At 39.4% G+C, this 24,873-nt stretch overlaps 1 protein-coding gene across 3 annotated transcripts in view; it reads left to right on the top strand.

The window, feature by feature from the left end:
* TBX4 (T-box transcription factor 4) overlaps positions 1 to 24,873 on the top strand; it is a 151,544-nt gene that overhangs the window by 37,064 nt on the left and 89,607 nt on the right. For all 3 annotated transcript variants that reach the window (XM_066575101.1, XM_066575102.1, XM_066575100.1), the window contains exon 3: positions 3,374 to 3,468. In XM_066575101.1, coding sequence (XP_066431198.1) covers positions 3,374 to 3,468 — 95 coding nt within the window. The remainder of the gene's footprint in view (positions 1 to 3,373; positions 3,469 to 24,873) is intronic.

Below are 24,873 nucleotides of genomic sequence, written 5' to 3'. Positions count from 1 at the left end.
ATGCATTGGAGAAAGGAAATGTCAAATATACACATTGCATATTCTGCATTCTTACTTTGACCCTCTATTTTGCATGTCAGAGGTCTATGCAGTGTTTGCGATCACAACGATTAATATAGCTCTATTAGGCTTATTTCACATGGACAAGTGTGATATCGGTCTGTGAAATTCAACCCAATATCGCACTCGTCAATGTGCGATTTCCCCGCGAATGTGAGGCATTTTTGTTTCAAAAAATGCCTTGCATCATTTCAGGGAAGTAGCGAGCCTCCAATACAGCTATCCGTGAGAAACTGTTTTCAATGGGAAACCTCGCATCGCATCACATCACACTCACGTACACCAAGTGGGATGCTTTGCCAGCCCAATTGAAAACAATGGGTGATGCTTTCCAAAGGAACACTAAAAGATGGGACATGCTGTGATTTTTTCCCACACTGCGATGCAGGGAAAAAAAATCGCTCATGTATATAAACCCATTCAAAATCTTGTGCGATTGTCTCGGCCATGAATAAGTGGCCTCAGGACTTCTTATAAATGTTCTAAATTTAAGTGCTGGGGTCTTAACTATATTGTTAGGGGTCACTCACATGGGCTTATGGGTGCTGTGTATTAGGTGTGTATTTTCTATGAATGGAGTACGCAGTTAAATGGACATGTAATGTGTATTCACTGCATACTTTAAACCCCCATAGCCTATAATGGTAGCTCGTGAAAAACACACAGTCTGAATGGCCTGATATAAATCAATGGGCTTCTTTGTCTGCGTATTTCACGCATGAAAAATAAGCACGTAATATGTACCCCCCATATGCCCGTGTGAGTGAGCCCTTATAAAGTATATAGCTAATCCCTCAGGTCAGTTCTGATTAAAGCAATACTAAGTTAATTACTTCCACATTGCCTTAGGTTTTTCTTCTTTTTTATATCAAAAGGAGAATTAACTCATATGTTACAATTTCATTTCATTCTTTAAATGTGTTACTCTACAATAGCTGTCAATGATATATTTTTATTGAGTGACTGGTTATAATAATACCTCAACTAAGGATGTGGTTTAAAATATATTTCACATTATAGCACCTTAGAGGTCATCATTCACTTTCATTACAAAAGCAAATTTTACATATGTACTGTTGCTCAGTTAATTCATTGTACAGGGTGATCCAAAGATATGGAGACACCTAAATAAATAGAAAATGTTGTCTGGAAATGCCATCCTGTGTGTTGCATGTTGCTAAGGGAAGGGGTCAAATCTGTGAGGGGCGGTGTCCAACTTGGTGGCCATTTTGAAAGACGCCGTCTTGAAGCCAAGTCAGTATTTTCAAATGGAAAGTGGTGTGTGTGACATATGTTTATGATAAAGAATTTGAAGAGGAATCCAAATCTGAGTCTAAATTTTATGTACCTTTATTCCTGCAAAAATCTTTTCAGTGACATGGAATAAAACAACAATCCACTACAGGATATGCTTGACATGCTCCCTGTTGCTTTGAATCATCAGGGTTATCCTCTTCTCTCATTCACAATGCGCAAAGAACACCTCAGCAGAAATGCTTGTACAGGTATATAGGATCCGCTGTTGCATGTGGACCAGTCTCTGAATTTTCACTGCGTGAACCCTGGACTTCATGTCACCCCACAGGTAGAAGTCCAAGGGATGAGATCTGGCATGTTAGAAGACCACTGCACCAGACCACAATGCCCAATCCACTTCCCCAAAATCTATTGGCCCAAAAACTCATGAACATCATGTCCATAATGTGTGGGGCACCATCCTGCTGGAAGAACACTGGGAATGTGCCATCTTTATTGCAGTGACGGAAACACTTTGCCATGTAACAATTACAGATAATTAGCAGCAGTAAGGTTAACATCAATGAATTATAGGCCCACTATCTTCGTACCCCACATACTGTACCACACCATTACTTTCTGTGCGCCAACCATCTTGGAGGGATCTGTCCAGTGCGGTTTATCTTGGGCCAGTAGAGAAAGTCTTTGTTTGTCCACCTTCCCGTTCACATAGAAGTTTGCTTAACCACTGAACAGTATCATCTCTGTGAAATGTAATTCCTGTTGCAATTGCTGTGACACACATTCCACAAATTAACATGGTGATGGGGATCGTCCTCATTGAGATGATGCAGCAACTGGATCTTGTACGGGTGGCATTTGTGCACAACCAGTATTCACCCAGTGGTGGTTTGGCTTCTCATGCTCTTCTGTGACAGACGCCGAGTGCTATGTTGTGGGCTTTTCCAGAAGGATGTCAGGATGGCCATTGTTGTTGCTTCATCTGTGACAATTTTGTTACTTCCACTTTTAGAAAGATTCAACACAGAACCTGTTTGGTGCAATTTGGCAAGTAATTTGCCAACTGTGCCAAGGCGGATGAGAGCCCTGTTAGGGTGCTGACTATTGAACTCCACTGTTATGACTCAGGTAGTACCCTCCCTGGGGATAATAATAATCTTTATTTTTATAGCGCCAACTTATTCCGCAGCGCTTTCAAAGCATGGGCGGACACAAACAATACGACAATTACATATAGTATTCAATTAATTGGAAATAAACGGGGTGTGGGTGATACAGGAGGTACAGGAGTAGAAGATGAAGAATGGGGGAACACAAACAATTACATGTGGTATTCAGTTATCACAACCTCTATCCTCTCCTCGCGTGTTAATTAATTTCCGTGTCTGTAACAGAGACAAAATTGTTAATAACTTTGGCAAGAATAAAGATATCTTACATTTAGGATTCCTTATCAAATTCTCTATCGGATACATATGTCACATGTATCTGTTCCCATTTGAAAATATCAACTTAGTTCAAAGATGGCGACTTTCAAAATGGTCACCATTTTGGACATTACCCCTCACAGATTTGTCCTTTTTTCCTTAGCAACATGCCACACACAGGGTAACATTCCCAACCACTGTTTTCCATTTAATCAGGTGTTCTGCATACTTTTGGACCACCAGGTATTTTTAGTTGCAGTGTATCATCCTGTATAAGGCCTGGACAGTGTATTATAATTTATCAATTTTGGTAAATCACACAGATGCTCCTCAGCATTTCTCATTAACACTCAGACAATGGAGTAGTGATCAGTATTCTAGTCTGTACTCAAGAGTGTAAAACACAGACTTAGGTTAAATACACATTCCTGTCAGTGTCGTAGAGGTTAGAACAATTTCCATTCACGCACAGTAAAAGAAAGTGTCAAACTTGGCAGACTCAGGACAGTAGTAACTGTTGACTGATATTATGTGAGATAAGAAATATTTTATGTCAATTTATCATCGTGTATTTAAGATCACACTGGAATTGTTAAAATGTATAACATTCATTTCTTTTTATTTGATAGACAATTGAAAATATTAAGGTGTATCTTCATGAAAAGGAGCTCTGGAAGAAGTTTCACGAAGCAGGCACTGAAATGATAATAACCAAAGCTGGCAGGTCTGTTCCTTTCTCATAATCCAGCTATACTGATGGACTTTTCACATGTTTAGATTGCTATTGTTACTTTACAGTAGTGTTATACATACTATTTGTTAGATGTATTTACTTTTATGCGCAGCTTACTTTAGATGTATTTGTAGTTGGTATAATTTTTGTCAAATTGTCAAAATACATTAAATATAGAATATGTTCTCTGTTAAATATTTACTATTTCATGCAAATAACGAGATCTGCATTTACAAATTACATAACAAATCCCTAGTTATTCCATTTCCACTTGCCCATTCAATCATTATCATGTGTTTGATACTCTAAATTTATTGATCACGAATGTATGGATTGGAAATGTATGGATTCCACTGTAACCTATCACTGTAGTTAAAACATCCTCATAGAAAAGAGGTGGTAATTGACTGACTACAACATGTCCAATACTGTAGTCAGGTTTGATCCTGAACCTCATTATTTGGACATGAGCCTTGTAAATCTCATAAATGATGTGCAATGTTAAGTGAATTTTCTTGAAAATTCCATTGGTGGTCATAAAGTATGATACAGTATGATACAGTTACATTCCGTGCATTCTACTGTACCCAAGTAATATACTGTACTGTATATAATAATGTATGCAGCGTGTAGTGAAAAAAAAAAGGCCCAGTGCTATATTTCAAAACAGGAGTCCTATATTGAAATAACAATAAGATACTGGAATAGGAAGGCATGGATGTGCTACACGATAGTATGACACACGGGCTCCTTGGGGACCCCAGAACATGTAGTATAACTTTGAGTATATTTTCCCCACTATATATGGTACAGGGTTTTTGACAAATGATCTTCCTGGTTAGAAGCACTCAAATTTAATGGCAATTAGATACATAAATTTGATATAAATGGAAAGACTGTCCTTGTTGCCCTTTAGCAATCAATCACAGAACGGCTATGGGGAACAAGCTGCTGAGGTAAAATGAAAGCTATGCTGTAATTTCTTGCTATGGGCAATGAGGACAGTCTTACTGTTAGAAAGTTTTGCTCGAAATAAAGCCCAAAACGTTTTATTCTGCCATAGTTGTTACTAGGGGGACATGAGACAAAATGGCTTCCAACAAAGACAAAACAGTGTTTTGTGTCCTTGATTTTCATGTCTACTAATCTATTAGTGTGCACCATCAATTTTGAATAAAATTTGGTGAAGATCCAGCCAGTGGGCATGCAATTCATAAGTGGTACTCCAATTTTAGAGAAAAAGGTTACATCCAGCTGTCTACCAGTAAGCGTGGAGACAGTGGAGCGTGTCTGTGCAAGTTTCACTCGAAGTCCTGAAAAATCCACCATCAGAGCAAGCAGAGAACTGAACATCCTGTGTAGATAATTCTGTGCAAATGTTTGTGTTTGCAATTGTTACCGGCCCTGAAACTGGACGACAAAGCGAGGCAACTTTTTTTCTGTGAGATTATGCAAATTGTAATGGAAAGCAATAATTTCATGGAATCTTTGGTGTTTAGTGATGAAGTCGCCTTCCACCTTTTGGGCATAGTTAACAAACGTAATGTCGGAATCTGGGGGAGGTGAAACCCACAAGTCTACATGGTGCATATATGCAACTCCCCCAATCTAAATGTGTTTTGCGCTCTAACCTGTCAAAAAGTGTAGGGCCCCTTCCATTTTCATAAGGAAACAACCCTAGGGATTTCATACCTAGACATGGTAGAGATATGGCTTTTGCCACTGCTAGAACTGGAAATCCCAGGTTTCATCTTCCAACTGGATGGGCACACCCATTTTCATAATGAAGTCAAAAAGGAGCTTGATAGGTGACTACCAAACAGATGGATTGGCTTGGCAAGTCGTGACAACAGTGAACTTCTTTCTTAGCCCCAAAGTTCCTCAGACTGTACGCCTTGCGCTCTTTTTTTCTTTGGGAGAGTGTTAAGTAGTCTACATGCCCTCCTTACCACCCACTATGAATGATCTGCGAGGACGCATCCCAGAAGCCATTGCATCAGTCAATCATGACTTGGAGAGGGAGGGAGCTCCCTCATTCACCCCATCAGCACTTTCACGAACTAATGATGGGGTGTCGATGGATACTATGGCAACCAGGGTGTCAAATCATGATGTCCAGGTCTGCCATGTACAGTGGCCTATGTGGGTCATTGTCATCACTGATAGTGATAGATCTTACGGTCAGTGATGAACGTATACACAATACAATACTGTACTACATAAGCAGTGCAGTATATTATCTAAGAGATTAAACAATGGCATCTTCAAGTCCCCTTGTGGGACAAACAAATGTGGTAAAAAAAAAAGGAAGAAAAAATGCTTTCCAAATGCCTCCCTCCGAAAAATAAATCTGAAAAGCACAATTTTCCAATAAAACTATACTTATTGAAAAAAATTAAAAACCACACAAGATTCGTATTGATGCGATTGTAATGACTGGCACTACAAAATTATTTTGTCATTTATCTCATATGGTAAAGACTGTTGAGAAAAAAAAACAGCCAACTTCGCTGTTTTTGGTCATTCTGCGACGCAGAAACCTAAATAAGAGGCGATCTAAAAGTCATATGCACCCCAAAATGGTATTACTGAAAACATCACCTCATCTCATACAGCTGCGTTGACAGAAAAATAAAAAAGTTATCACTTTCTGAATATGGCGATGCAAAAATAAGTTTTATTTGAAAAATTCTTTTATTGTCCCAAAGTAGTAGGACCTAAAAACACAATATAAATTTGGTATCAACAGAATCATAATGTCACACAGAATAAAGATAACATATCATTTATATCCCACAGTCAACGACATGCGGAGAAAAAAAACTATGAAAAAGCTTTGTATTTTTGTACACTTTAGTACCCAAAAGATGAAATAAAAAATGATCAAAAAGCCACATGTACTCCAATGTGGTACCAATGAATACATCAATTCATCCCACAAAAAAGCCCTCTAACAGCTCCGCTGATGAAAAAATAAAAAAGTTATGTTTCTGAAGAATATTATATGAAAAATGCTTTTATTGTGCAAAAGTAGTAAAAAAAAAATACAAATTTGGTATTTCCACGACCGTACTGACCGGCAGAAAAAGGATAACATATCAATGATACCACACGGTGAACAGTTTTAAAAAATAAAATAAAAAACAATGTAAGAATTTTCTTGAACAGCTTATCTCCTAAAAGCACAATAAAAAGGAGTACATTTTTTTGTCAGCACACGAAAATGGTACCATTGCAAATTTCATCATATCCCACGAAAAAGAAGGCCTCCCACAGCATCAAAGATGGAAAGTTAAGAAAAACTAGGACTCCCTGAATATGGTAATGAAAAAATGGCCCAAAAAAAGGGAAGTCCCAAAATCCACAAGATGCTCCTTCATTTCTGAGGCCTGTGTTTGAGACCTGGTGCAAACTGTGGACACGTTATTTCTAAAAACTTCAGATTCAGGGTAATAAATATTGAGTTTTGTTTATCTGCTAACTCTGGTTGGGTTACAGAAAAGAATGATTAAAATCAAAAAAGGAAAATTACATTTTCAGATTTATTCTTCGCTTTGTTTTAGTTCCTGTGAAACACCTAAAAAGTTAACCGAATTTGTAAATTCCATTTTGAAAAGCTTCAGGGGTGCACTTTTTTGAAGTGGTGTGATTTATGAAGGTTTCTAATATATAAACCACTCAAGGTCACTTCAGAACTAAATTACTCCCCTAAAAAATAGATTTTGGTAATTTCATCAAATTCAGAAAACATGCCACTTTAATTACATGCTTTCTAATGTCCAAAGTAAATAAAAGGACACTTTCAAAATGGTACAACCATACAGTGCACATATGGTAAATGTTATTTATTAACTATTTGCGTGCTATGATGTCTTACAAGCAGATCTATTCAAAGTTTGAAATTGCTAAACCTTTTCAGAAAATTTAATTTAAAAAAAGCAAAACATATTGACCAAAATTGATCTCTATCTAAGATTAAATACAATATATAAGTAAAAGCATCACAAAGTTATTACTGCTTAACCCATTTAGGACCAAGCACTGTAAATATACAGTGCTTGGTCCTGGACTTAAAGCTCAGCCGTATGTAAAATTACGACAGGGATTAAAGCTTCCTGCTTCTGTAGTCAATCAGAAGCAGGACTGGTTGCCAGCTCTTAGTCACAGCTGATAACTCGGAGGAGGAGGGAGAAGTGGGTTTTAACCCTTTCTGCCTCCTCCTTTCTTTAGTACACATTGCTCAATGAGCGATATGTAGTAAAGTGAAAGTGGAAGTGTATCTTCCACTAGCAAGCCCGGGGGCCATGTGACCGCCGGGATTCCCTGCTACAACAGAGCTACAGGGTAGTACTTGACCCTGACCAGCTTTGCCAGTGACTATTGTCACAACAGGGGATGTTTTCTACTGTAACTGAGACTCCTATGGATGCCCCAGCTACAGTGGGAAAGTATCAAATAAAAAGAATAAAAAACCATGTGAATGACCCCAGAAGTCTTATATGTCATCATGGGGAACATAGATAGTAAAAAAACATAATTACATAAATATGTAAAACAAAATTACAGAATAAAAGAACAAGATATACATAAGAAAGAAAATAACCCAAAGCCGACGCCTACCAAAACCGTTGCTATATGCGCCCTGTAATCCAAAACCATTACAGGGCGCATATTTCACTGACTACCATATATCCTGATTGTGAATCATGTACTACAGATATTTGTTGTGAACGAGGAAAATAAAAATATTGAAATGTGTTCATAAAATATAGATATCTTATATGTTCTTATAAGGAACAATATAATTTGGTTTGGGTAGCAATAGACCACTTATATTACTTTTCAATCAAACAGCCAAATATAAATCACTTATTTATCCTCAGTGGAAATATTAGCATTGTTTCAGTTACAAACCTGTTGCTTGCAGATGATTTTTTTTCTCTCCCAGTATTTACATCCCAAGTATTTTCAAGTATATGATAATTCTGTTCCATTGGAGTGAAAAAGTCGAAGTGTTTTAATCATGACATAGACTCAAAAGAACTTGGGGTAAAGAACTGGGAAAAACCATTAATACTACAGGTAGATAAATGTGAGAACTCTCAAGGTTTTTGTTGAATGCTTTTGCAGATGGTTTGACATCTTGTAACAGGAGACCTCACTTATGCACAATGTTGTTGTCAAGACACCTATGCTAAAACCTTGGTCTTGTGGGGAAAAGGCTTCAACAGTTGACTTTTACCACTCTATGTCTTTTACTTCTGTATATCCTTGTATGTCATCACCTTACTTCATGAAGCAGAAACATGGTGACACGGCTTCATAGGTGTTTGGATGAAATAATGCATATTTCTTTACGTATCCTAAGCAATGAAGATATGATATCCTCCAGAGAAGTTTCATATGTGCACCTTTGCTGTTATGCTAGTCATAGCTTTGCTTGTCCTCACTTACACCCACCAGCTAACCACCTTTGAAATAATTAACAGAAAGGTAATATTTGCCAGAACACACATAAGCTCTGTTACTGAACAGCAGACTCACCAGAAAGCTTATTCTGGAATCTATGCTGTTTAGTTTTGCAAAGGCTTCATACCGTGATTTAATATTGTGTATCAGTCCTAGCCAGTGCTATTTCTTTAACAAGTTCATTCTGTTGATTTATAGTGACGGGCTTAACGATACAGAAATTGAGCCTCAATTCTTATATATGTTTTGGGCCATAGATATGTAGTCTAGTTTGTAGAGCCAGGAATAGTGGTGTAGCTATTGGGGTTGCCCTGAGCCCCGATGCCTGAGAACTGTCCAATAGTATATGAATTAAATAGGTATTCTCCTCTCAAACATTTATAGCATATCCACCTATGAGACCCATGCTTATCTCTAGAATGAAGAGCACCCTATCCCTGTCTCACCTCCATAGCCTGGTTTATGGAAACAGCTCAGACTTTGTGCTACACTATTTCCGTAATTCCCATGGTAAATGGGAAGTCCATACCAGTCACAGAGTTGTACATTGTTTAGTGGCTGTGCCTGGTATAGCAGTTCAATCCTATTCAGTTGAATGGGACTGAACTGCTTTCACGCTGTTTGAGCAATGAACATGCTGTCACAGGACTATGACGAGACACATGAGCATAGTTCATCTGTATATATAAGAGCGAAAGCCCTCACTGACTTACTGACTGACACGCCACTAATTCTCTAACTTCCTGGTGTTGCACAAATGTGAAATTTGGCACAACCATTCTTTAGTTCGTCAATAGGAAAAGTAAAGGGGTCGCAACTTGATTATTCAATTCTAAGAGCAAAAGTAAGTGACCCCTATGTAATGTACCTAATATAATTCTTTAACTTCCCGATGTCATACAAACGGGAAATTTGGCATGACTATTCTTTAAATCCTAAATAGGAAATGTAGAGGGGTCACAACTTGATTATTCAATTCTAAGTGCAAAAGTAAGTGGCCCCCTTTGTAATATAACTAATAAAAAACACATCTGTACTGCACAAATGTGAAATTTGGCACGACCATTCTTTAGGTCATAAATAGGAAAAGGAAAGGGGTCGCAACTTTAATATTCAGTTTTAAGGATTTAAATCTGTGTGAAATCTGTGATACATGACAGTACTTTTCTCAGAAACTATAAAGCCTAGGGAAATTATTTGTATATTGAAGATAATCTATCTCACCTCTATGTGTATATACTGAGGAGAATCTAACCAACCTCTGTGTGCATATACTGAGCATAATATAACTGACCTGTGTGTATATACTGAGGACAATCTAACTGACCTCTATGTGCATACACTGAAATTCTGTAAAGCACATAAGGAAGCGGCCATGGATAGAGCATGCCTTTAAGGCCAAGAAGGGGCTGCAATCTCCAGTCTGGGGGTAAATTTGAATAAAAAGGGACGTTACCTTTAAGAGTAAAAAGTGAGGAGGGTGGGAGGGGTGGCACATTCTGCAGAGGAACATCAGTACATGCAGTTTGAGGACAATCTAATGCTCCTCTATGTGTATACATATTGTATTCCTCAGTTCCTCTTAAGTAACCACGACTTCATAAAATTTTCCGTGCAAACAACAGGTAAACACCTGTATCAAATTAACTGTGGCGAAGCCAGGAATATCAGCTAGTTTGTATATATAATTCTAAAGTTGAATGTTACAATACAAGAAGGAACGCTAATGACATCTCAGTTTCTATTATATGCCTATTATACATGCCTATGCATACATCAGACCTTCAAAGCCTGAAAGATATTGATTAAAACCAGACAGATATAAAGAATGAGGAACATACCGGACATTGCTGGCTTAACAAAGCCAAAAAGAGAACAACAGCCATAAAATTGTGTATCTGCTTTTCAACTTTATACATTTCATTTGAATGGAAACCCCATTACTTATATATCACCCACACTGAAAATTATCTTTTATGCTGCCAATGGTATAGGGCAAACAGAGAAGGCTTAATACAATGTACAGAAATAAATAGTTCATAGGAATTTTTCCATTGACATAGGATGTAAAGATTTTATATTATGCAGATTTTTGGTTACTGCACATAATGTTGAGTAGCGATATAAAAAGGGAAAGAAAGCTGAATGGTTTATAAGAACTTTATGGTTAGTCCGTTCTTATACATGGAGCAAAACAATGCCTTTGAAAGCCTGATAAAAGCAAGCCAAGCCAGCAAATTTTAAATATAATCTCCTAAAAATGGAATTTTCCTAACTGTCTGACCTTCCAGTCAGTAGGACACCAGATAAATCTCCCCTATCTATCCAAAGACTATGAGTTCAATGTTTCTTGTGTAAGTGGCAGTGAAATTGGGCTTGAAAAATGAATCACTGATGAGAACTCCTGTTGAACCTGTATTGTTTGTTATTCTGTGGCTGGGATCTGGCAAGGTCTAATCCCATACTTCAAAGCTAACGGCCCTTACTTTGTATACAGAATGTCATTGCAGAGTGGCGTGAGTGATAAGAGTAGTAAGAGACCGACAGGCAATGACTGCTCTGGGAAAATTGGGACTTTGTCCAAATCACTTTGATCTCTTTGGAGAATCTGTGATCATGAGAGTGAATTGACAAGTGATAGTTCATAAATATTTTTAAATAGTTCTTGTTAGTCTTGTAGTTCAGAGTTACTAAATTAATAAGTAAAGAGAAATTAAGCAAAATTGCTGTACTGGTAAAACATAGTGGAGATGTATTAATACTGAGACACTATACAAAAACACTGCAGAGGTATTGTTCCATCTTCCTTATTCGCATATACCCCAGGGGAGCATGAATGGCCTTATACGTCTCCTTACTCACTCACCTTCTAGGTCCTCTCCCTAAGGAGAAATTATAGCATTCCTGACCCACATCACAAGCCTCTCGCTAGTCAAGTCAGAAACCTACTGCACACTGATGAGGGGCAAACACCCAAAAACAGCAGTCTGTGTATGGATTCTGGCTAGGCTTTCAATTCCCAGTGATTGTTACAAGGCTTGTATAAAGAGTCTAATATTAACTTGCAGGAATATTGACTTTCAATAGGTGGCACTGCAGAGGTATTGTTCTATCTCTCTTATTTCCGTATTACCCAAAGGAGCATGAATGACCTTTTAAGTCTCCTCACTTACTCATTTCTAGATGCTCTCCATAAGGAGAAAAGATGACCTTCGAGTCCCTCTCCTTGCATTCATGCACTTTAGGTGAATCTGGTGTAGGCTAAAAACACCACCAGGTCTGAACTGGCATTGTATTCCATCAGGGTATGCCTTCAAATATAACTGGTGTACATACATTGATATATCCAATTTTAAAAGGAACCTGTCAGGAACCATGGTCAACCTAAACCAGGACAGATATGTACAATGTGGGCATATCAGTCTTATTCTGAAAGGCTGAGACATTTCAGTATAAGCATACTTTGAAGATCTGCTCAGAGTAGAGCTTGGAGTCATGGGGACAGAGCTGTGCCAACCCCTTCTCGCCCACATTATCTAGAGTGACAGCTCTTTTTTATGGCCCTTTTACATGGGAAGGCAGTCGGCCAAACGACTGCATGAGCGCTCACGTCACTGCTAAGGTCATTAGCACTGGTGCTAGAATTTATACAGGCAGAGTTCGCCGCTGGATTCCGGCCTTCTCGGTTAGCGCTTTACCTTCTATGTGAAGCGCTAAATGGGGAGCATTTACACAGACCAAGAAGCCTGTGATCCAGCAATAGTTTGTACTGTCTGAACCACAGGTAGAATGAACCTGGGACAAAGATACCTATTAACCCCATGAATGCTTTATTCTGAAAAGCCATGGCATTTCAGAAAAAACAAACTTTGGATCTCTTTTTTCCTTATACACTGCAGCATTTCAGAATAAAGCATTCATGGGCGCAATAAGCATCCATCCTGGGTTCATGCCATCTATAGTTTGGCAGCATGATCTGATTGTAGAATCCCTTTAAAGGGGTAGTCTCGCAGCAGCAAGTGGGGTTATACACTTCTGTATGGCCATATTAATGCATTTTTTAATATACATCGTGCATTAAATATGAGCCATACAGAAGTTATTCACTTACCTGCTCCGTTGCTAGCGTCCTCGTCTCCATGGTTCCATCTAAATTCGCTGGCAGCTTGCTTTTTTAGACGCGCTTGCGCAGTCTGGTCTTCTCCTTTCAGCACAAGCCGCTTCAGTGTGCTCGCCGCTACAGCTCTTCTGCGCATGCGCAGACGAGCTGTCACTGCTCGGGAGCGCGCTGGAGCGGCCATTCTGTACCATCCTCTGTTAGAGGAAGGTGCAGAGCCGCCCAGCCGAGAAGCCCAGCCCAGCAGCCCAGCCGAGAAGCCGCCCAGGTAAGTGATGGGCCGGGGGGGCTGCCGCTGGGCCGGGGGGGGGGCTGCTGCTAGGCCAGGGGGGGGCTGTCGCTAGGCCGGGGGAACTGTCGCTAAGCCGGGGGGGGCTGTCGCTAGGCCGGGGGAACTGTCGCTGGGCCGGGGGGGGGCTGTCGCTAGGCCGGGGGAACTGTCGCTAGGCCGGGGGGGCTGTCGCTAGGCTGGGGGAACTGTCGCTAGGCCGGGGGGGCTGTCGCTAGGCCGGGGGGGGGGCTGTCGCTAGGCCGGGGGAACTGTCGCTAGGCCGGGGGAACTGTCCCTAGGCCGGGGGGGGGCTGTCGCTAGGCCGGGGGGGGGCTGTCGCTAGGCCGGGGGGGGGCTGTCGCTACGCCGGGGGGGGCTGTCGCTAGGCCGGGGGAACTGTCGCTAGGCCGGGGGAACTGTCGCTAGGCCGGGGGAACTGTCGCTAGGCCGGGGGGGCTGTCGCTAGGCCGGGGGGGCTGTCGCTAGGCCGGGGGAACTGTCGCTAGGCCGGGGGGGGGCTGTCGCCAGGCCGGGGGAACTGTCGCCAGGCCGGGGGAACTGTCGCTAGGCCGGGGGGGGCTGTCGCTAGGCCGGGGGGAGGCTGTCGCTAGGCCGGGGGGGGGGGGCTGTCGCTGGGCCGGGGGGGCTGCGCCGGTTACCTGCTGCCTGGTGGTGGGTGACTGTGTGCCGTGGTCGGCCGCGTTGAATCCCGGGCTCCGGTCGGCGGCTGCGGGGCGTCTAGTTGTCAGGGAGACACAGCTGGTAGCGATGGGAAAAGAGCTGGCGGCCATCTTGGGAAAATTTTTATAAGTTGCTGAAACGCTGGAACTGTAAGTAGAAACCAGCTAGAAAAGTCATTTACAGGGGTAATTAGTAATGTATGCTTAATTAGGGGGACTGGGCAAAAAAAAAAATTCACTGCTTCCTCGAGACATCTCCTTTAAGAGCAAAACCAGGTAGCTGCTTCCCTGAGTTTCTCTGAAATAGAACTGGCTGCCTCCTTGGAATACTGCAATTTGTTCATGCAAATCTTTCATGATTTGTAGCACAGTTATCATGAGTTATAGATGCTGTTCACTGTTTAGCTTTGTCCAAAAAGAAATGTAGCCTAAAGGAAGTCCTAGCTTTATCTAAAGTACATGCATACCCTATTATATTCTATTTGTAGGGGAAAATGTGGGTATTGGTTCACTTCAATATTTATCAAATACTAAAAACTTGCTACTTTATATATAAATAAAGATTATCATTATTACTTTATCTGTATAGTTTTATATTACTCCTCTTAATATATCTTATTTATTAGAGTATTACACAACTGGTGTGGGATATCTGCCACAATTACGATATCTTAGATTTTGGGAAAACTAATTTAGTACAATTTATGTGCTATTTATTGTAGTAAGATGTGGAGTGTGATCAAATTAGGAAAAATGTAACTTCCTTCCTTCCCTGTCTGTGAAAATGTGCCAGTTGATACTGAGTGTACTTTATTTGTGTTCTGTATTTAGCTAATAAAATTATATATTTTATTTTTTAATATCTCATGAAAAGTCTTTTTTATATATTATAAATGACACGAACAATCATCCTGCAGTGAAAACATTTTTCTGGCAACAAAATTAATGATTTGAATAGAGATTACGAATTAAAATTTAGGAATCAATTAGAAATAGTATTACATTAAGAATATAGCAGTAGCTTATTTTTACATGGGCAAAAGCGGAAATATTGTGTGGCAGAATTGCATCCATAGACTGTGATAGAGACAAAAACAGTGCTTCATAGTGCAGAAAATATTAAAGGCTGGGAGAGCCTCTCACCTGGATGTGTTGTGCTAATGGCACAACACACTTAGCACATGTATCAGCTGCAGCCCTCCTTCCAGATCACTGGGATTCAGGCACACAATTGAAGAGTGTAGGAGTAATGTAGAAAAGAAGATCGGCACTGGACACTGCTGTTGAAAAGTATCAAGGAGGCCTAAGATGATAATGCAAAGGGTTTTATTTGGCAATCCATTTCACTGCTGGAATGTCACCTTTCTCAGGCCAGGTAACTGCCAGCACTGTTCTTCTTCTCTACATTCATCCTGCATTCTAGAATTGGTTTCAGGGCAACTGTTGATTCCTATCCTTTACTCAATGTATGGGGAGTTATGGCATTTGTCTAGTTCAGATAAGAAAGGACCCTGGAGAGCACTGTTCTCCAACCACCCTTTTAAAGGCCTATTTACACAAGATAATTGTCCACTAGGACAGCCATCCCAAGGACTCGTTCCTGTGCTATTACACACTGAATTTAGGCGCAGCTACCTGGATATTGCTCCCTCAACTCACCTCTATTCATAGTAAAGAGGCAGTTGTTCATAGATGAATGACTGCGTGTTTAAACTGAACAAAGCAGTGGCAGACCAACAATGCATGAAAGATTCAGACAGCCATATGCTAGTTGTGCCTGAAAAACTTGTCTTTGTGCTGTATGATCTACCTCCCACACATTGCATGTGCTATTCTCATCCGTGAAAACGGACAAGAATAGGACATGCAGTGATTTGTTTTGCACAGTAAAAAAGCATAATAATAATAAGTTATTATGGGACCGTGTGCTATCTGTTGAATGCACAGACAACACAAGTCCCAAATATATTATAGCTTTAATAGGAGTGAGAAATAAAATGTCTGAACTGATTCAAAGGGTCCATCGAACAGATTATAGTGAATCATTAATGGGAGTCTGTCACCAATTTTTAGCCCCAAAAGCTAAGCTAATGGGCTGAAAGTAGGTGACCCTTTGAGTCCGGGATGTAACTTTTATTACCTCACCTGTTGTTCCCCTCGTGTCAGCGCTGGAAGCTGCTGCTGAATACATTGAGTGATGCCGCTAAGTAGTCCATCTGTTTAAATTTTATAATGGGCGGAGTACTTAGCAGTACCTCCCAATGAATTCAGTGGCGGATTTTAGTGCTGATAACAGGAAAGGGAAGTATAAAACTTACATCCCCGGACTCCACCGACCCCCTACTTTCATCCCATAAGCTTAGATTATAGAGCTAAAAGTAGGTGAAAGATTCCCTTTAAGGATCATAACTTTTTACATGGGATTTAATATTCAGCAGGATGTTGTAGAATATTTTGCTTAACTGAAAAATCCTCCCCAAAATCAACATGTGCAGATTTGGATGCTGAATTGAAAATTAGAGAATCCTGTCAGCAATTCCATGTCAAAATGAAATTTTGTGTGTGCACTTTGAAAGCGGGATACTCTACAGCATCCTGAGGAATATTCCATCTTATGTGAAGGCACCTTTACTGAGGTGGACATAAAATAGAAACAGCAGGTTGTGCTATTCTACCATTGGTCCTGGAAGATCTGGGGATATAAAGATTTTTTAAATCTGTGTAAAGACAAAAACATTAAGAATTATGGGCTAGATTTAACTATAAACAATATTTTTTGTGGGTCAAACCCTTAAATATAACAGTCTAGCATTAGTGTAGTAGTAATCATATAGTATTTATTAGTAATTAGGCTGGAAACATCTTGAACATTACATGTTTTCCATATGTGTTTATTGCTTTTAAGTTCTCCATTATGTAGACTTTTTTTAATGTCTAATAGCAATATGCTCCAACTACAATAACAATCACTTGAATATAGGATTTTGAGCCTACTTATATTAAAGCACTGTGATACATTTCTAAGTAGCTGTCAGTTGGTGGCAAGTAGTAACTTGGCACCAGGTATATACAGCTTTAAGTTATCTATCAATGCTTAGCCTTGATCTACTTTTAAAATCCGAAAAATATAAAATTCTCTTATCACAACAAAGAGTTCGGTCATGGATTTCACAAAAATTGTACTTGAAATAACGTCTTAAATTAATTTTGGCATCAGTTTAAACTAATGGTGTAAAAAGAGTTATGAAGGAATAGAAGTGATGATTGCTGTATGAAATCCATGACTTGGACGTCGTATCAATACATGGTACACAAGGGATCCAGACCAGTCCAAATATTCTGGAAACAAAACTAAATCTATTTTCTGGTGCTATAAATAAACATATATTTGTCCTGGCAAAACACGTTGTTAATGTTTTCGTAAAACAAAAAAGTAGCTCTTGAATGTTGACTTGACAACTTATTTTTTGGGCTTTGTAGTTTCCACTTGCATTTGCCTCGGAATACTAAATATATTCTGTATATTCCCAAATCATGCAATGAAAATAGACAGGGTGTGGGTCTGTATTCACGCCAATACTTCACATTCCTGGCTCAACAAACCAAACCAGAAGGAAAATCCTAATGGATAATTTTACTCACAAACATAAGTAGTTCCAGAAAGCAATTGTAAGGAAGATATTTTTTTATCCACAGCACTAAATAAGATAAGAGAATAGAGACCATTTAGAAATTTGGCATTGTGTCATACATTTGTGTGTGGTATTAGTGAATTGAGCAAGCTTGCCTTTAAATATGTGACATCTCCAAAAGAGCTTATCATGGCACAGTTCATTTTAAAACAATTTGTGAATATAAAAGATATAAAATATACACAGCACAACTTTAAATAAACTATAAAAGAATGGATTAGTTTTATGAACTGTGCCGGTAATTTGTTTGCATACCATGGTCTCCTGTTTTGCTCAGACAGTATGATTTGTCACTGTCATTAATAATTTTGCATTACTCACCATTATCTAAGATCCTGGCAAAAAAAAAATACACTGCAACAAGATGTTGTCTCAGTCTGTACGGTGCTGCCCAAACGTCTGTAAACAAAGATTAAACATTATATAATGGAAACATATGCAACTTTTCTGTCTTTAAATTGGAGGTGTAGCTAGGTCTTCCTGCACTGAGGGCAAAGATACAGTTTGGCGCCTCCTCTAACCAATTAATCAATTAATGTAACATAACTTATTTTATTTATGAACAGTATCTCAGCACAGTTCTCAGTTGTACATGCCGCTCAGCGGCCCTACTCTAAGTCCAGGGGTGCAGCTATAGGCTCACAGACACTGGTGTGAAAATTCAGTTTAAGGCCCATGTGCGCAAAATCTTTTTATGGCTGCTGGCAACATTCATCCGTAACTTTCCACTACATCGTTTAGTCTCTTCGAAAAGGTTAAATTTAAATGAGAATCTGTGTTTGCCGCTGATTTTTATTTTTTAGAGCCACAGATTGACATTCAGATTTAGCACAGTCAATGGGAAAAATATGTATATGATGTCAGTTTTTCTTCTGCATATCCATTTCAAGTTCACATGTAGAAAAAATCTACACCATATACACTACAGTGCAGACTCCTATTAAAACTAATGAGAGACTTCAGGTGTGGATTTTACTGCAGATTTGATGTAGAATTGGTGCAGATTGTACTTTAAATCCACAGTGAAAAACACCATGTAAACATGGTCTTAAGTGACCCATCAGTGCAGCAACAGCAGCCAGGATTGTTCCTGGGTTCATAAGAGATCAGAGGGACAATCCGCAAAACCTATGACACAGTAACAATCCCCCTTTGTGCCCCCACCACAGTAATAGTGTCCTCCGATGTGCCCCAAACAGTGATAGCGTCCTCCTGTTTGCTACTTCCACAGTGATGTGCCCTCCTTTGTGCCCTTACAAAGTATCAAATCTCTCTCACCAGCTCATGGGGATCTTCATTTCCTGCACTGTAGAAAAAAACTACAAGAAACTCCCCCAACAACAGTACAGCCTGAAGTGTGACTCTTCCCAGACATGTGACGGGTCACATGCTTATGGGATCATCAAAGATTCTTCAGCTCCTCCAGCAGCTTTCCTATACATTTGACTAATCACATGATAATCACATCAAATGTCCTTTAGCCTTATTTTTTTGCAAACTAAACACTCCCAGTTCCTTTAACTGTTCCTCATAGGACATGGTTTGCAGACTGCTCATGATCCTGGTAGCTCTTCTTTGAACTTGCTTCAGTTTCTTGATGTCTTTTTTTAAAATTGGGGTGCCAAGAACTGGACGCAGCATTCTAGATGAAGCCTGACTAAGGAAGAATAGAGGGGAATAATTGCCTCACGTTATATAGACTCTATGCTTCTCTTAATAAATCCCAGAATTGTGTTTGCTTTTTTTCTATGATCGATTAGTATACCCAAGTGTTTTTCACATGTGCTGCTGCGTAGCCCAATTCTTCCCATTCTATATATGATTTTTTCATTTTTTCTTGGCTAGAGATATAGAACTTTGCATTTTCCCCTGTTACCATTCTATTAGTCCCAGCCAACTGTTCAAGCTTGTCTAGCTCTTTTTGAAACCTTGTGGTTCCCTACTTGAGACATTCTTCCAATTGGATATGCAGCCATTTATAACCACTCTTTGATTACGATTACTAAACCAGTTGGGAATCCATCTAACAGTTGGCTTGACAATCCTATATTTGTTCATTTTTTCAATAAGGATGGTATAAGAGGCTTTGTCAAATGCTTTGCTAAAGTCAAGAGGTAGTACATCTAACACATTTACCTGATCAAACCAGTCGATGATTCTGTCATAAAATAAAATTAGATTAGTCTGGTATGACTTGTTTATTATAAACCCATGCTGGCTCTGGTTAATTATTGCATTCTCATCCAAGTACTTGCATACATGCTGTTTAATAATTAGTTTAGAAGTCAGGTTCAGAAGCCTGTAGTCTCCTGGAGCCACCTTTTTCCCTTTTTTGGAGATAGACACAACATTTGCCCTTCTGGGACCTCTCCTATTCTCCAGGAATTTTCAAAGTTTGTGGTAAGTGGTCCAGCAATTACCTCTGCTATCTCCTTCAGTACCCTGGGATGTAATTTATTTTGACCTAAAGACTTCAATTTATGTAAGTTAGCTAAAAGTTCAGCTTCCTTTCCTGTGGAAAGGGCTCATAGACTTCCTGCTAAACTACCTCCACTTGGTGCCACTGTTTTGATAAAACTCCTGTATTATACAGATTAGGGCATTGATTTAAAGAGAGCAAAATACATGATACAGATAACTATGGATGCTCAACATATAGCCGTTTTTCCAGATTATTCAGTGAACATACAAAAAATAGATGGATGCAGTTTTAAGATGTTAAGAGAAGGTTACAGGGTTTATAGCTGTCTTATGCTTTTTTGTATCCGGTGCAGCTAAGAATTGTGATGTAGGGGGGAGACTTTTTTCTTTGATAATTGTAGAGATGCTTCTTCCTACTTATAAACATGAATAATATTTATATAACAGTAATAAATAATCCTTATTATTAGTGGATTTGATAGAGTATTTGATCACCTGAAATAAGATTATTTGTTGTATAGATGGGAAGTTCCAGGATACTGCTCTTTAGTATTAGTGATCTTATTGTGATATTGGAATTTTCTTTACCATTATCACGCCTAGGTGATTAGAGCCTTAGGGGATATGGGGATATGTGTATTGGGTTGGGTGTGGTGGGGTGTTTTTTGTCTTCTCCTTTCTCTCCTTCTTGTCCTCTACTGTGCAGTACCACTAGTGCCTTAAATTATATGTGTAAAACATAATTAATATAATTTACCCTGATTCAAGATGTTTATATAATTTCATGGAATGTGCGGAGGAGAGGGGGAAAGCTAAAAGATAATCTGTTTTTTAATCTATTCAACAATTTCAATCAGCTTTTGTTTGTCTATTAAAAACACTTAATAGGAGATACTGTACATTTGCTTCACCATTTTGTATGGGCACATTCTTTTCATTTTGTGTACTCGAGTTATTCCCGTTCATTGTTGATTTATAAAAATATTTCTTTTAAGTGTGAATCATCTTTTATAAATGACATGGGGAGATTCATTTGTCTTAAATGTATTATTGCACAAAATAAATACTTTTTGATGGCAATACATAACCCTCTTCCACATTCCAATGCATGTATTAAGAAGGTGATGGAATTTGTGACCATAACCCCCTGCTGTTCCTACGTTAATTGTGAGCTATTTTAATAATTATCTAGATCCCTGTTTGGATGGATTTAATAAAGGTTCTATAGTGGCTTTTCTATCCCTAACTGCTTTTGCACACTTATTAATGGAATTCGGTTCATATGACCTGTGGAGGTTGAGAGATCTGGAAGTTCGACAATACTTTTGTTATTCCAGTTCACATAATACACTTTCAAGAATAAAAATCCTAATATCTACCACAAACTGTCTGATCACTCTCCACTTTATTTGTCATTGATTATGAATAGTAGGGGATTTGCTTTGGATAGAGTTTAGACGTAACATTTTTGGTTGCACTTCATTGATGGTAATGCTAGAATGGAGGAGGCTCTATTGGAATTTTTGGATGGATAGTATTAGAGAGGGGAACAATCCAGGGGTGCCCCTATACTCTTTTCCCTTTGTCTTGGCAATTGAGTCTCCAGCTAGGTTTGATAACACTGTCACCCAATATAGTTGGATTGCAATATAGAGACATTGAGGAACATATCTCATTATATGCAGACGATCTGTTGTATACATGGGCTGTGAGTATATTATGTCTATTTTTGAAACATTTGGTAAGATGTTGGATTCCACTATTAACTGGGGTAAATCTGTAACTCTTCCTTTAGATCCCTTGCTGGTAACTATTCATTGGAACAAATGCAATTACAAATTGTGAGGGAATTCAAATATTTAAGAGTTGTGGTATACTCCAAGCCTATATTTCTGCCAATCTGCTTACATTGGTATGAAAGTTTGAGGATAAGGTCAAGGTCTGGAAACATCTCACATTGTCAATAATTGGCAGTGGAAATTTTATCAAAATGGTTTTGATGCCACAAATCCTTTCTATACTTTAAAATTCTCCAGTTTGCATTCCATCACAATATTTTTTTAGACTCCATACGACATTTAGAAGTTTATTATGGAATAAGAAGTCTGCTAGAATTAAATTGGAGATTCTTCAAAGGGATAAATGGTCTGAATGGTTGGCAATTCCAATTGCTTGGATATCTTTTCTGATGTCTCAATTGCAACAGTTGGAGAGCGGTGAGTTGCGGGATTGAGCAGGGAGGAGCGGGGGAGAGAGAGTGAGAGAGAGATCTTCCCCCCATTCCTCCTTGCCCCCCACCGGCACCCGAATCTTTAGAGACGAGCGGGCAGGTACTCACATAAGGCACTACTCTTTCGGGTAGTTTGCCTTAGCGAGTACGCTCGCTCATCTCTATTAATAAAGTTTTCAATTTTTTTCAACTCTATCCCCCCTCACATGTCCTATCTTTTGTCCGTGCAAATTTTTTCTGCTTCTAAAAAATGGACATGTGACTGCTTTCATTGGAAAGCATTGGCATTGGCATATACATGCGTAAAAAATTAGCTTGTCTGACTGAGCCCTAAATCACTATTACTGGCATGGCCCACAAATGAAAAACAAAAACTGTCATATTGAAAATGTAGCCCTATCTGCAAACAGCATATTATAGAGCAGGATGAGCTAATAAAGAGATATCTAGTTTTGCTGGAAAAGACTCAAGATAAATTTGTCATTTATTGATCTATATAGCTGCTCCTTCTGGTTTTTGGAGTCCAGTAGGCAGTCTCACCAAATGATTGACAGCCTACTCTATATGAGTATGCATACAAAAATAATATCATTTATAGGACCACCCACTGGACTCCTAAGCCGAGAATGAGCAGAGATTTAGATCAATACATTACAAGTTATACTAAATCTTTCCCCTATAAAACTATATATCAATACGCTCAGCTCCTCCTGCTCTATAACATGCTGCCTGCAGATCGAATTGTATTTTAATTGTGACAAGTTTCCTTTAAAAGTAAAAGCGAGAGGAGGTTAAATGCTGTGGACATCTTTAGAGACATTTTTAACAGCAGTGTACATATCTGCATTTGATTTTAACATACAAAATTCGGGTTATTTGTCTTCTGCAGCTGTTTGATTTGAACTCATTCCATCAGACAAGCTCTCTGATGACTCATAGTTACATAGTCTGCAGCCTTTATCTCTGCTCTGCTGAAGGCAAATCTAAGCTGATCTCTTTAACAAAGAAATCAAATTAAAGGGGTATTCCCATCTAATGCTCCATTAGATGGAATGATAATTATCATTCAAAAAATTATTCAAATGCGGGCCAATAATGGAACGACAAACGAGAATCACTCGTTTCTCATTCGTCGTTCAGTTTTAGCTGGCATAAAAATAATTGTTGGCTCATTCACTTGTCATTACATTTAAACACTTCTCATTCAGTGTTTCACATAGGAATGTGAAAACTGAACAAGAAGTGAACAATTCTCAATTATGAATCTATCTAAACAGGCAGCGTGAGCGCGAATGAGCTGATGATGACGTCACCTGCTCGTTCAGTGGGGCAAACAATTCTCATTTAGAATCAATCAGTGTAAAAGGAGCATAAGATTTTCATCACATATTCCCAGCCAATGGACCCTGACTTGGCTGAATGCAATGGCCGGGGCTGGTCAGAAACAACTGAGCAGGCTTTGATATGTTGTTTCCACAACTCCAATAGAAGTTAAGGAAGCACTTTAGGGTTGCATTTATTTCCCTAGAAATCTATCACAATATCACTGAGCTCTGCTATGAAGAATCCAGTTCTGTAACTCATCCCCTCCAATCTATGCATTCTGTACTTTTCTTCCACCATCCAAATCACATGACCTGCACTCTAGCAATGCTCTGAGTCCTGCAGTTAATGGAGCAGATTTCTTACAACGGTCATAAAGAAAAACAGTTTTTATTGGCCGTAGAAACCAATCATGGCTCAGCTTTTATTTGTAAGAGCAGAATATGAAATAAGAGCTGCTTTGTGAGTGGTTTCTCTGGCCCAGTAAGACAGTAGTTATAAATCATACCTATTATATTGCAGGACACAGAGCGTTGTCAGAGTGCTGGTCATGTGACCTGGAGACCAGAAGAAAAGTGTAGAATACACAGCCTGGAGGTGACAAGTAGGGATGAGCGAGTATACTCGCTAAGGCACTACTCGCTCGAGTAATGTGCCTTAGCTGAGTATCTCCCCGCTCGTCCCGAAAGATTCGGGTGCCGCCGCGGGGCGGGGAGCTGCGGGGGAGAGCAGGGAGGAACGGAGGGGAGATCTCTCTCTCCCTCTCTCCCGCCTGCTCTGCCCCGCTCCCCGCCGCAACTCACCTGTCAGCTGCGGCGGCACCCGAATCTTTATGGACGAGCGGGGAGATACTCGGCTAAGGCACATTACTCGAGCGAGTAGTGCCTTAGCGAGTATACTCGCTCATCTCTAGTGACAAGCTACAGAACGTGATTCTTCATAGAAGAGGTCAGTTATATTGTGGTGGACTTCTAAAAAAAAAAGACCCAAGGTGATTCTTTAATGAGAGTTATGCAAACAGTTTGGCGCAGTGAGCTTCACTATTTCACTATTTCTGTAACTTCTGTAACTTATATGGGGGTTGTCTCATATATTTCATTCGACTAGTGAGATATAAGCCAGCAGAAGGGAAATAATGTGTTTATTCTTTAATTTTTAAGAACTTTGCTTAGGTCATAAAGATAGTGCAGCAG

The sequence above is a fragment of the Eleutherodactylus coqui genome, chromosome 1, assembly GCF_035609145.1.
Source record: "Eleutherodactylus coqui strain aEleCoq1 chromosome 1, aEleCoq1.hap1, whole genome shotgun sequence".
In the NCBI taxonomy this organism is placed as follows: Eukaryota; Metazoa; Chordata; class Amphibia; order Anura; family Eleutherodactylidae; genus Eleutherodactylus; species Eleutherodactylus coqui.
This window is presented reverse-complemented; position numbering and strand designations above follow the sequence as displayed.